General features: G+C 37.4%; 1 protein-coding gene across 4 annotated transcripts in view; it reads right to left on the bottom strand.

Annotated features, from left to right (window-relative positions):
• SNX13 (sorting nexin 13) overlaps positions 1–14,459 on the bottom strand; it is a 60,574-nt gene that overhangs the window by 8,245 nt on the left and 37,870 nt on the right. For 2 of the 4 annotated variants that reach the window (XM_064166909.1, XM_064166911.1), the window contains exons 16-22: positions 13,778–13,815; positions 10,098–10,167; positions 7,615–7,787; positions 4,424–4,531; positions 3,400–3,510; positions 1,959–2,120; positions 714–785 (exon numbers count right to left, since the gene is read on the bottom strand). In XM_064166909.1, coding sequence (XP_064022979.1) covers positions 714–785; positions 1,959–2,120; positions 3,400–3,510; positions 4,424–4,531; positions 7,615–7,787; positions 10,098–10,167; positions 13,778–13,815 — 734 coding nt within the window. Of the gene's footprint in view, positions 1–713; positions 786–1,958; positions 2,121–3,399; positions 3,511–4,423; positions 4,532–7,614; positions 7,788–10,096; positions 10,168–13,777; positions 13,881–14,459 lie in introns of those variants that run through there. The other 2 variants (XM_064166910.1, XM_064166912.1) reach the window with 2 other exon arrangements.

Genomic DNA, 14,459 nt, shown 5'->3' with positions numbered 1-14,459 from the left:
AACCCCAAAATAAGAAAGGCAGAACAGGTGCAGATTTGTGACCATAGCAAATTGCATTTAATCACTGGTAATTTTACAGCCTTTCTGTCCTACTTGAGAGAGAATGGTTTTTCCCCCCCAGTTATCTTCACATGTATGATCAATGCTTCAATTAAAACTACAGCAAAATAGCATAGTTTGTAATGACATCGAGAGCTCAAACATCGCTTTCAAGCTGTCAATATTGCTACTATATATATTTCAGGCATCCATATACTAAGATTTTATTAATTAGAAAAACATTCTGAGGGTTTTCCCACAAAAACATAGCAAGCACTACATCTGATTCATTAAACAGATGCTCCCTAAAAGGTCACCTCAGATATTAGAATCCATAATATGCCAGTGATGTTAAGAGTGTAGTATCCCACTGTCTTTGAAAAGACAAAAATAGGAAGGAGGAGAGAAGAGAACCCAACCCAACCAACCCCCATCCATAATCCACAAAACACAGAAGCAGCAGAATGTATACTCTGTTATTCCCTAGTTGTTCAAACCGCTTTAGTACTAACAAAGAGGTTGTGATCTGTAAGGAAGCAATGAAGTTGCTTTTTAATGAAGATAAGAACTGTAAGTGCCTAGTATATGAGAAACCAATAAATATGTAGTTTAACATATGCAGCTCAACTTGGTTTTAGAGAAGACAGCACTGGAATGATAAATGTCAGACTCACATTGTCATCAATTGGTGCTGCAACACGGCAATGGTCAGGATCTGAATAGGTTTTCTGAATCAAAGGAGGCACCTACAATGAAAAAAGGCAATGTTTATAGAATACAAAATATTTCAGATTGCCAATAAATCATATCCATTTCATAATCTATTTGATTATCAAAATGAAAACCAACTATCTGGTCAAAAGTCAGTGACATACTGCTGCAGATGAATGAAGAACAATCCTTTCACCTTCCAACACAAAGCCTATAAGTATTCTCCTACAGCTATCGAAGTTATCAACACCTTTAAAACAAATCCACACATTTTCTCAAGTGCCTAGTGCTTCAACTGAAAAACTCCTAAAAAAACTCTATGGGAAGAGTATTTCTTCTTATATTTCTTCTTGGTCTTAAGCCCTGCCTAGTCACAGACTTCCAGTGAGCATAACTGGGAAGTTAGTCACACAGGGGAGAACTAACCAGCAATGAGGATGTTCAGAGACAATCTTTTTATCTCACAAGCAATGGAAAAACACCCCACAAGAAACAACCCATCCCCACACTCCAGATTTATTATTCCCTTTCATGGATTAAGGGTCAACCCATCTTGGTTACTGTTCTACATCTGTCGCATATCTGGTTTGGTAATACAAAATGGAACAATCTCTGATCAGCAATCTTACGACAGATGTAAGTAAGGTAAGATGGATGTGTTAGGAAGGTTACTACTATGATAGAACTGCTAGATAGTATGTCAAAGTACCGTTCATCACCTCTAAGAAATTACATTTTAGGAATATACAAAAGATAAAGAAAGATGGCAGGAAACAGAAAGAAAATCTGAATTTATTAGAAACAGAATTCAGCAGAAATAAGCAGAAAAGAAGCTATCTCCTTATTCCAAGTTTCATCATATTTTCCCTCCTAATGAAAGCAGCAGATGCAGCAAACTAGTTTTATGAGAATGGCTGGTAAAAACACATCAGCAACACTCCTCTTCTCAAATGGCTGCACTGAAGTAAGTGGAGAAAGATCACTGTAACAGTCGGTAGATGCCATCTTAAAACGTGTTTCTCGATGGCAAAGAGAACTCCCTGTTTGTACTACAACGACTGCTGAACCCCAGGAAGAGTACGAGTACAAACCAGACTGCTTTCCAAAGGACTTGACTCCATTATAGCACACAATATCAGTTTAAGTGAGTCCACAGCTAATCTCCTATTAATTCACTAGTAGTTGTTAACTACCAAATATTTTCTTACCTTGAAAAATGATTGCTTGATGTCTTGTCCCAGTCTCTCTGACATTTTACCCATGTTGTCTGACATTTTAGTCATTCCCTCTGCCAGGCTGTCAGGGAGAGACTTGACTGCATTTGATACGTTTCTCATAGAGTTACGCAGTGGGTTTACAAACGTGTCCATCTGAAGGGGAAGATGTTTAACCAGAACTGTATAATCTATGAGGACACCAGCATATTAATGCACTATGAGAAGTATCACACCATTCCAGAGAACAATAATATAAAGAACAACTGAAATTGCTGAACTTCATTACAGGAAGTTTTAGCCTTACTTTAATTTGTATTTCCTATTCCTCACAGCCCACTGTAACTATTTATATCTTTCAACAGATTTTTTTCCTGAGTCATTTCAATTTCCCATTCCTCAGCTTTTCTTAGCTTCAATTTATTTTCCTTTTCTTCTCCATTCAATGCCATTTCTCCCTGCCAAGCTTCCTGTTTCCAGATGTCTCACTTCAGGCTTTCAATTCCTCATCTTTGAAATATGCCTCTTTTGAACAGTAATGGAGTAATGTGCTTTAATATCATGGCAAGCATAATTAGAAATACAGTATTTCCATAGAAACTCTTACAATTTGCCTTTCAGTATACATTCTACATTCTGTCCAGAGGCACAAATACTAGCATCATGCCCTGAAATTTATGATGAAACTGATAAGCTAGAAATCAAATCTTAGTCGTTACATAAACCTCAATAAGTATTTAGCTGTTTCATGTTAACTACTCCAGGAACACAGGAAGAATAACTTCAACTGACAATACAGTTGCAGATGCTGGTTATATCAAAATCACTGAGAGTTGAGAAATAGCTGTATTTGCAAAGCAGACACCCACACAAAGTGGTCAAATGAACAAAGAATCACTTGTCTAAAGAGAGTCTGGTGGCTTATAAAAAAAGGAGGTGCACAGCTCAAAGTTCTGAATCCTTACAATGGCTAAACACATCAACACATGCTTTTGGAGGGAAATGCATTTAATCTTTTGGATTGAAGAGTGGAGAGCATGGTAACAGCAACAAATACAGAGAAAAGAATTGAAAAAAAGAAAATTAGAAGGAATGATAAAGAAAACACACCAAAACAACAACCAAAAAAGTCACAGATGCGTGACAGAAATTAACTTTCAATGAACACAAATTAGCCTTTGTGCAAAACATAGTGACTGATTTGAAAAACTTATCCTGTTGTCATACAAATAAATTTAGCTGCTATAAAAAGGCTAAATCTTTGCTTCCATATGTGCTCAGATACTTTGACACTCAACACATTAAAGCAGCTCATTTGCAAACTGTTTTGAAAATGCTACATAGCAGTTTAGTATCAGTTCAACGTCTCTGCTTATTGCAATCACTGCACTAATAAATGCTATAAAGTTCCCTTGAGAGTGCAAAACATTCTTACCTTTCGTGCAAAATCTCCCTTCCCTTTGCTATAAGCCTTATTCTCTAGGAAGTCATACACATAATGGGCTAAAGCTGGAGAAGCCTTCATCATTTCGGGATTTAACAAGAGCTGAGTAAAACAAGTTTTAAGAAGTGCTTTTTAATAACAAAAAAGGCCACATCATTCAATTGAGTAGAAGTTTGCCATGCACAGAGACAGCGAATTAATGCAATACACTCGTTCTAAATTTTATTCCAACATCACACTATTCTCAAGAAGAAAACAACACATTTCTTGGTAATTTCAGCAACTTTAACTAGCATGTTAATCACAGCATCTCACACAAGAATACCCACAAACTCAAAAATTAACAGTCAAACCTCCTCTCAAACTCCCAAGAATAAAAAGAAACAGAAACCAAACCAACCAACCCACCCCAAGAAAAAGCATCAAAACAAATAAACTTCAGCAAGCTGAAAAAAAAACCCAAAACCCACAAACCTGTGACTGTAAAGATATTGCTATTAAAAATGGCCACATACCTCAACAGGAAAACAAAAACCTCTAAACAGAGGAATCAACTGTCACATAATTTTGTGTTCATTATTTATTAATACATACATTTGTTTGGTTAATATAATTTGAGCACTAAATGACCAGAAAGTCCCTATGAAGTTAGGCAACTTTATTCCTTTAAATGATCTCATAAAGGCCCTATCTGAACAGACTAGCTATGCGGCTGTTCACCACTCACAGAACAGATGCTGCACCAGTTCTTATGCAACAGAAGAAAGCAACCACAAATATGAGCACAATGAAACAAAATTCACTTGTGTAGACCCTAAAACCAATACAGCTGAAACTTCATCAGCTCAGAAAAGCTGGGTCAGAACCATCTGAGAAGAATGAAACAGTAAAGGTAAACTTAGTAGGTAACATGAAGTTCTTATATTGTTCACCCACAATACAGTAGCATGGTTTCTACCTCAGAAAAAAGAACTCCAACCTAGAACACAACCACTAAAACCCCATAACAGCTTACCTGCAAATAGGCATTTAAATCTTTCTTCCTCTTTTCCAAAAAGTCTCTGTCCATATTGTTAAATGTCTTTTTGCCAGGAAGTTTCAGTATATTTGCAAGGTTTTCAAACTAGAAAAGAGAGAAGATGTTCTTGTTCTGTTTCAGAAGTTTCAAATCACCATATTAGGTCAGAAACTACAGAGGTCACTATTTTCATCTCCTCTATATAACACCTGACAACTTCTGCATCAAGCCCAGAACTAGATTTCTTGAAATAAAAGGTAGGCCATCAAGAACACACAGAGAGGAATTCTCAGGAGACCATCGAGGGCAAAATTTAGTTTCTGAATATGCATCTGATACTCACTTTTGAAATACAGACTAGTATAGTGTGCAAATTATTCCTGTTGTCAGGGCACAAAGGTTTAGGAGCAGGATTTATCACTGCTATTTGTACAGAAGTTAGCAGGGTTATGAGACTACATCAAGAGAACTTGTATATCTTCCTAGAACATTTTGCCTCTCCTCTCCTGATCAAAGCTAGTAAAGACATATTAGGTTTGCATCCGTGGAGCGGTTGGCCTCACCCACTCCACAAAGTTTATGGTGAATAAGCCATCCCCTGTGCTTCTTCTCCAGGTAATGACAGTGACTGGCACTGGCTCATGCTGCTTTCATTTTACAGATAGAAAACCAAGTTTTCAGGGAAATGTCAGGGAAAGAAGAGGCCCTAACACAAAAATTAAGAAGTAACAAGTATAAAATTCAGAGATTTAGGATTATGCACACAGAATCCAGGCTTCCTGTAAATCACAAGTAGTATTCTAAAGGAGGCAGAGAAAGAGTCAAGTGTCCAGGCTTTAAGGAATAACCTGGAAAAAAGGTTGCATCCTTTTCTCTCTAAGGACCACCACGAAATTACAAACTTAATGAGACATTGACTTCATTCAGTCTCTCCAAGGTGTCTTTTTGCAGAGACATTCTTAAACTCTGGAAAGGTCCCAAAGCTCACACTGCATTTATGGCCTGAGGAAGCACTAAACAGTAATTCCAACTTCCCAAATGCAATCCCCTTGCAAACAGGTCACACACACAAAAATAACTGATCAGAAAATGGTCTAGTTTTCATCTGGACACTTTAAGCAGAAGCAATGTAAGCAAAGAACAGCCTCTGGTTTAAATACAGATATCCAACTCAAATCATTCAAAAATAATACTCATAACATGACTAAAGAAAACAGTATGAATCTATATGGTATTTTAAGGAAAAAGAGCTCATAGAGGTACAGTGCAGAGTTACTCCATCCAATGGAATCAAAGGTAGCTATTTTCTCTCAAAAACTAACAAGAAGGGTGTTCAGTGTGACATTCCTGTGCCTACAAATTGTGCAGGAACGTCTATTTTACTGTCAAAACAAAGCAAAATTGATGGGAGCTTCTGAGATGCTACAATGAAACATGAGGATTTAATTTTTATAATCTAGATACTGGAGGATAGGTTTCCATTTTCTGTAAACTCAAGATGACTCAGATTAGCAACAAGAACTTTTTGAGCATTCATATTCTGTACTTTTTTGCTTCTGTCATTTTTTCCTAGTCTTTTACTGGTAGATTATGCCATTGGAATGGGCTGCCCAGGGAGGTGGTGGAGTCACCGTCCCTGGAGGTGTTCAAGAAAAGCCTGGATGAGGCACTTAGTGCCATGGTCTGGTTGACTGAATAGGGCTGGGTGGTAGGTTGGCCTGGATGATCTTGGAGGTCTCTTCCAACCTGGCTGATTCTATGATTAGATTGAAATGATTGCCCAGTATCAGCAGAATATTAACTCACTGTAAGGTCAGGGAACTTATACCTTCTACCAACAAGACTATTCAAAAATAGTTAATTTAAAAAATAGTAACAAAATAATAAATCTGAAGTACAAAAATTGGTATTTGAAATTTACTGACAGCGTGCCAAAATAATCAAAAAAGAAAGTCGGCCTTGGTTTGTAATACAAATGTTCAGCAGTGTTTGCTTTTTTAATTAAAGCCTTTTCCACTTTTACTGCTCTTGTGACTTCACAGTGCTAACCTCTGCCCACACAGAATTTGTTCTCTATGCCTATCTATTAATAAACAAAGCAGAGGGATGCAGTCCCACACGTTTGCTTAGTTCAGAGGTTACACAGCCAAATTTGACTTCTCCATCGGCTTGGTTTAAAAGTGTTTAATCCTCTTAAAAGCAGTGCACTTTACCCACTTTTTGTGTCAGCTTGTTTTTTGTACTGGCCAATGACTTAACGTCTCTATTTTTAATTCTTTTATTTCAGGAGGGTTAAGAGTCTGAGAATACAAGTACAGCAATAAAAGGCAGACTGTCTACCAGGACACTGAACTGCAAACAGCTGCCCCTTTTGAGACCTCACAGTTTTACTTAATATTTCCTTATCACTTCACTTAAAACCTAAATACCCATTTCCCAAGCCCAGTTTTGACTTCTTAACCTCTGTAACAAATGAAAAATGCCAGCAGTTGAGATCAATAACATTTCCCGAGCAAGGGGCCTGGGGTTGTTCAGCCTGGAGAAGGCAAGATTCAGGGGACACCTGACAGCAGCCTTTCAGTACCTGAAGGGAGCCTACAAGGATGCAGAGGGACCGTTTACAAAGGCCTAGAGTGATCGAAAAAGGGGAATGGACTCAAACTAGAAAAGAGTAGATTTAGACTGGATTTTTGGAACAAGTTCTTTACCATGAGGGTAATGGAACACTGGAACAGACTGCCTGGGGAGGTAGTTGAGGCTGCATCCTTGGAGATAATCAACATCAGGTTCAACAGGGCTCTGGAAAACCTGATCTAATGGAGAATGTCCCTGTTCACTGCATGACGGTTGGACTACATGACCTTTGGAGGACCTTCCAACCTAAACCATTCCATGATTTTAAAGTAAAATTAAGCAAAGGGGGCATGGGAGGGGAAAGCTAAATCACACTTTCTTTTGTTAGTGCAATTATACAGTTATCAGATAGAAACTACATAAATGGACCTGTAATCTGCTCAATGCAAATAACATTGGGATATAAATGATTAAAAGGCACTCTTTTATGGAAAATAATACAGTCCTGTAACTCCAGTTCTTAGGTTTGAGAAAGCCAATGCTCGTTCCATACCATCACACAGAAAGAAGTACCTTTCAAAGAACTCTTTAAAGATACTTAGGAGACTCATTACCTGTTCAGTGATCCTCATGTGAAAGTCGTGGAAGTCACTGTAGCGCCGATACGTCTTCCACATCTCTTCGCTGTTTGGAGTTCGCCGATGGACTGTGATGGCATACAGGGCGTACGTCTTGCCGTGGTCGTTACACACTCCTGCCACAGCATATGGGTCATAGTCAGCATAGACTAGTAGTTTGAAAACAAAAACAAAAGAGGAACAAACAGAAAGAAGGAAGACGAAAGGACACAAACATGAAGCAAAGAAATGTCTGGAATGACAGACTTGAGACACAAAAATGGACATGCAAGCAGAAGAATAAGCCATCTCTTAATCCAGAACACTCTGCAGGTGATACCCTCCAGAAACTTATTATGCAAACTTAGAGATTAAGCAGCCTCACACAAGTTTCATTGACATGCAAAGGAAAGAATAGAAAAGGTTTTTAACTTGTAAAAATAGTAAGTAGATCTTTAAAAAACAATTTTCAACTAACTCAAGATATGGGTGAAAGGCAGCTGTGAAACCGGAAGAAAGTCCAGTCTGCAAAGTACTGTAATGAAGTTGCAAGTCTGTCCATCAAAACAAAAATCCACCCCACTGTGAATACAAAAGGTAGTGCTAGCAAGCTGTAAGGATTTGGGTTTGTTATTAACATCAGCAGTTCATTATTAACCAGAAGATAAAAGATACCTCCAGAAAAAACAGAGACTTGTATTTCTCATTTGCAAATGAGGTGAAGAGGGAGAGAGTTTAATATTATCTTACAACGTGAACCTCTACATATGCACTTGTGAAGTGCAATGAGAACAAGTGTAGAGTCCTGCACGTGGGGTGAAATAACATCAGGCTCCAGTACAGGTATGAGGTCGACCTGCTGAAAAGCAGCTCCAAAGAGAAAGACCTTGGAGTCCTACCAGACAGTAAGAAATCTATGGCACAGCAACGTGCCCTTGTGGCCAAGAAGACAAATGGTATCCTGGGATGCAATAATAAAACTCTGTAAGGCAGGTCTAGGGAGGTTCTCCTTCCCCTCTGCTCTGCCCTGGTGCGACCACACCTGGAATACTGTGTCCAAGTTTTGGGCTCTCCAACTCAAGAAAACCAGGGACCTACCTACTAGGTAGAGTCCAGTGAAGAGCTACAAGGATGATCAATGGATTTGAACACCTCTCCTATGAATAAAGACTGAGAGACCTGAGACTGTTTAGTCTTGAGAAAAGAAGGCTGAGAGGGATCTTATCAACATCTATAAATTATCTGAGGGGTGTATGGCAAGAGGAAGAGAACAGGCTCTTTACAGTGGCACCTAATAATGGGACAAGGAATAATGGATATAAGCTAGAACACAGGAAATTCTACCTCAACACAAGGAGAAACTTCATTACTGTGAGGGTGATGGAGCACTGTAACAGTCTGCCCAAAGAGGCTGTGGAGTCTCCACTGGAGACTTCCAAAGCCAACCTGGATGTACTCCTGTGTGGCCTGTTTCAGGTGATGCTGCTTTGGCAGGGGGCTTGGATTCAAGGGACCTCCAAAGGTCCCTTCCAACCCTAAACACTGCAATACCCCTGGTACCACTGGAGTACTACAGATTCAGAGTCAAGCTGATAGTTACTAACACACATTGCCATGAAAATTGCAAGTTTGCCATAATTTGTGTGTTTTCATGTTTACTTTTTTTCTTAAATCAAAATGAGACATCTAAGTTTAATCCAGAAAAAAATACATGCCATTTTGATTTTTTTTAAAGTTGTGATTCTTAACTTTTATATTAGTTTTCACCATCTGTGAGGACTGATTACATGAGACTTGGATTGCAGCATGCTCTCATACTAGGTTGGAGTAACAGTTTAATTAAAATGTCAAGTAGTTGAATTCTTGCTCACAGCTCAACTGTCTGCTATACAAAGTCTGTTGAGCAGTAAGATCTACCAAAAAAATCTGAAGATCAATTCACAATTTAATTACCCAGTGCGATCTCATCCAATTAGAATATTTACAAGTAATACATGAGATATTTTTAGTATTTATGGTCAGGCAATAAAAATATTTGCTGCTAGGCTAACTTTTCAAAAGATAACCAAGAAGTCACCATTTTAAGGACTGAAGTTACTATCTTACTTTAAGCTAAGTCATTATGGAAATACAAAAAGCAAGGGAAAATATTGTAAGTAGTAAACAGTCAAGTTAGAAGTGTGACTACAGAGACATCTTTCACAACTTATTCTTTAAATAATTGTTAAAACAGATGATAATTTATATTAACTTACATTTTATTAATCAATGGCCCTCCAAAGGCATGAATTTAAGATTTTAAGTACAGATATGAAGTTGACCTACAGCACCAGTGCTGTATGGCCTTCCATGGGAAATACAAACTCGAATGTTTCATGAGGTTAAAATAAATGAAAGAATTAGGATTTCTGGGGTCTTTCATATTAAATCAAAATAAATGGTGGAAGACAAGTAGCAGCCATCATAACAGAGGCTCTTACCAGTATCTGAGATGTATGCGTGGAGTTGAACAGTCTCATCAGATGGGACACTTGAAAGGTCATCCAAGGACTGCAGAATGGGAGAAGAGACACAGAAAATAGGCAACAGACAGTAAGATTACAGATACATCTTATCTGAGAGATGCTTTTGATTCATCTATTCAATTTTCAAACTTTCACTAATAAAATAGCTTAATGTGTGTTTGCATTACCTGGTTACTAAAACTATTCTTTTACACATAGTGCAAGACCCTTCATCTCCCCCACCACTCGCAGTTTCAATATCATAGAATCAGCCAGGTTGGAAGAGAACTCCAAGATCATCCAGTCCAACCTAGCACCCAGCCCTGTCCAATCAACTAGACCGCGGCACTAAGTGCCTCATCCAGGCTTTTCTTGAACACCTTCAGGGACAGTGACTCCACCAGCTCCCTGGGCAGCCCATTCCAATGACAAATCACTCTCTCTGTGAAGAGTTTCCTCCTAACATCCAGCTCTAACACAAGTACAGTACTTTCTTTGACCTAGTCTATGTTCAAGTGACCTTTGGAGAGCAATAACCTGTAAGGTGTGTTCTATACTGCAGTGTCTGAATTTAGGAGCCAAGTATCACCTGTTGGCTAAGTGCTTGACATTGAGAGCTCTAGGACTTGATTATCAGTAAGATGGAAGGGATGTTATTAAAGAAGACAACTAACTGTCAACTGCTCTAATATTATTTGCTATAAAATACTAACATGAAATTACTGATACTTTTAAATAGGCAACATTATTTATCTTCCTGCTTCCATTCATTGCCACTGACAGTTTAGTCCTCTTCCACATAACAGATTGGGGTTCAAGCTGACAAACACAAATGACTGCCAGAACCTCAGTCCAGCCATTTCTGCTACCATTCAATGTCTTAGATATGCAACACCTGTGTAACTATTTATTCAATACAAAAGCAGCAAGTAAAGCTCAGTTATGAATCCACTTAGATGAAATCTGCAAGAGTCTATAAATATTCACAATGCTTTTATACCACTTCAAATACACCTTACTGGTTTGATATACTATATTAAAGTGTCAAACTAAAAGGCAGAAATGAAGAAAATAATTTTGTACAATAATTTTTGCTCAAAATAGCTTTGAGCTTCTCTTCCAAATAACCTTAAAGTGCATTCTTACAATGAAAATATAAATTGTAGGCAATGTATTGTGTGATAGAAGCTTAAGAAAAGAGTCAGTTGCTGTGGCAAGGCACTTTACAGCAATGATTAACACAAATAGAAATGGTTGAAATTTGAACAGATAGCACATATTCATATTTAATATACCCTAATATCTTTGGCATTAGGTATAATCACAGGAATATAAGTAATTAACAACCAAAAATACTGCATCCCAACCCAATCTTATTTAATACATTGCCATTAGCAGAAAGTACAGAAATTCCCTGACCTTTGAAGTAACCTTTCCACGGTCTATTTTTCTTCATGTAACTGACTAACACAAGGGAGCTAAACTATGTGTACAGAAGTTTACTTTTGACATGGAATTCAGCCAGGAAAAACTAATCTACCAGTATTCAAACACCTGTAAAAGCACTGAAACCCCTGAACAATATAGACTGCAGAAAGCAGAAGTTCTTCTGCATAAACAGAGATTTATTATGCATTTCTGCTAGAAAGTTCTTCACTCTATAAAAATAATAAATGTAGCATTTTGCAAATGGCTTTTCCACAACAGTAAAATTCAAGACTATGAATTTTCCCATGCAAGTATTTATTTGTATTCCTTCAGTGCTTGATAAAGGATTAAAGAATTTCCAGCTTAGTTTATAAAGGTCACACGAGACCAAGCAGCAGACAACCACTAGATTAGACATGGAAATGCCAAGTCTCCATCTATAAAACCTGTCTTTGATATGTGACAACATTGATAGAAAGTGTGCTTAAGAGACAATTGAGACATCTTTTAAGAGATTAGTCAATTAAAACAGTCTCTTGTGAAGGGATACCAGAACTGGATGCAAATTTATAAAAATATGGCCAAAATAAGTTTTCCTTCAGCATCTGACAGGAGTTTGCATAAATTCTGTTGGCTATCTCTTCTCTTTGTATTTCGAAGTGTAAACGAGAGAACAACAGGCCTCCATGAACAATCCTCACATGCACACACATTTTTCTTAAAGGTATTGCTTCACAGAATAACCTCTATTCCCTTGCATGACCTAACCAATACACCGACATTCATGCAGCTACAGCATCTTCCAAGAATTAGAAAGGTCCATGAATCACAGTAAGCCAGGAATCAAAGAATGTTAGAGGTCATCTAAGTCCAACCCCTCTGCCCAAGCAGGATCACATAAGGCAGATCACTCAGGAACCAGAAGAGTTTGGAAAGTCTCCAAAGAAAAGAGACTTCACAATCTCTCTGGCTAGCCTGCTCCAGTCATTCTCACCACAAAGAAGAGTCTGCTTGTGCTGAAGTGAAAACCCCTGTGTTCCAGCTTGTACCCATTGATCCTTGTCTTATCAACGGGCACCACTGAAAAGACTGGCACCTTCATCTTAACACCCACTCCTCAGATATTCATACATGGTTTTAACACTCCCCTATATCCTTCTTCTCCCATGACTAAACAACCCCAACTCTCTGTATTTCTTCATAGGAGAGATGTTCAAGTGCCCCCAGCCATCCCTGTAGCTCTCTTGTTGGACTCTCTCCAGCAGTTCCCTCTCTCTAGAACTGGGGAGCTCAAAACTGGATAGAGTATTCCAGGTGTGGTCTCACCAGGAAATTGCATACAGATTGCAAACTTTACTGAAACAAAGAGATTAGGAAAAATACTCTCATAGCACAAATGAGACCTGTGTATCTTGTTTCTTTAGACTCTATGTAGCTGAACTACAAGTAAGTTGAAGGGAAGAAAATATATGAAAATTTATTACTTTTGCTTTCTAAATAACAGTGATTTAATTTTCAGTTTGAAATATTTTAAACCCAGTAAGAGTTATGGTGGACAGATTATTTGGAAAATGTCTGGTAGAAGTAGATGTACAGTTGTCTTCACACATATGGAACCACCAGAACATGCAGAAGCATGTTTCAAATAGTTAAGTATATTTATGTATCAAAGAAAAGACTCTCACGAACTGACTCAGACAAGAATTGCTTAAAAAATACCAAAACCTTGAACTGGTCAGAGTAGAAAACAGAGATTCATATTTAGAATATAACTCCAGATACTTGTTTCCAAATCAAGTCTTAACTCAAAAATAGCAACCTTTAAAAAATAATAAAAATTTAAATGCCTCATGCACTCCACTTTAAATGAATCCTTTGAGATTTCAAAGGATTTGTTCTCACCTATTATACCCTAACTCCAAATTTCTGACTATTTGGAAAATCTAACAGGGACAATACAGTATGTTTTGCACGAGTTAACTAGGGATTATTATAATTTTTGTGAGAAACAATGCAATAATGTCATTAAACAGAGAGAAGCACAAAAGGGAAAGCTTTATTTCACAGATTAATTGATACCTTAAGTGTTTCAATTTAATTCAAGAAGCTTTTTCAGAAATTAAACTGCAGTGAGCTAAAACCTATAACATATCTAATTTAAACCAATTTATTACATTTTCCCTACTGTTGGGGGAAAAACATGAATTAAAAAAAATCCAAGCACTTACCAGATTTATGCTGCCAGTAGGAGATCCATTAAAAGATTCTGGAAGCAGTGAGGAAGGGGAAAGTTCAAAACAGAATAGGACTTTTTTTTTTTCCCATGTAAGGCTATATACAAGAAATAAAAGTGCAGTAACAAACCGTTATAGAAAATAATGGACAGCTGTAGTATTGGGCAAAATGTTGCACCCAAAATAAAAGCACTTCAAGTTTCCAATAAAGACACCTAAAGGAAAATGTAAGTAAGTTTAAAAAGCTACAGTTGTAAAATGAGCAGTCAAAAAAACCCTTCCTTTTTAAGCCTGTATCTTCCTTTATTCAGGAGTCAGTTTAACGGTAAATCGATTTTCATTAAATTTGTATTTCAGTTACTGAGAATAAATTGCTTTATAAATCCATATCTCTGATGTACTTTCAAACTCCATTTCCAGATTAAGAATATAATTATAGATTAAAGCAACCCCAACATGCTAAAGAGCTTCAAATATTGCTGAATAAAAAATGAGAATGAAGAGTCACACATTTACTTTATGGATGCTCTTTTTACCAAAACTCAACAAAAAAATACATGCATGAGGTTAATGAAGTGACTAGAGTAAAAAAAAAAATAATTCCCCAAATCCAAGGAGGAAACATTAATTTCAAAATCAGAGATAGTACAAGAACTTTCATAGAAGATCAGGCTGG

This window comes from Pogoniulus pusillus, chromosome 28, assembly GCF_015220805.1.
Source record: "Pogoniulus pusillus isolate bPogPus1 chromosome 28, bPogPus1.pri, whole genome shotgun sequence".
Lineage (NCBI taxonomy): Eukaryota > Metazoa > Chordata > Aves > Piciformes > Lybiidae > Pogoniulus > Pogoniulus pusillus.
This window is presented reverse-complemented; position numbering and strand designations above follow the sequence as displayed.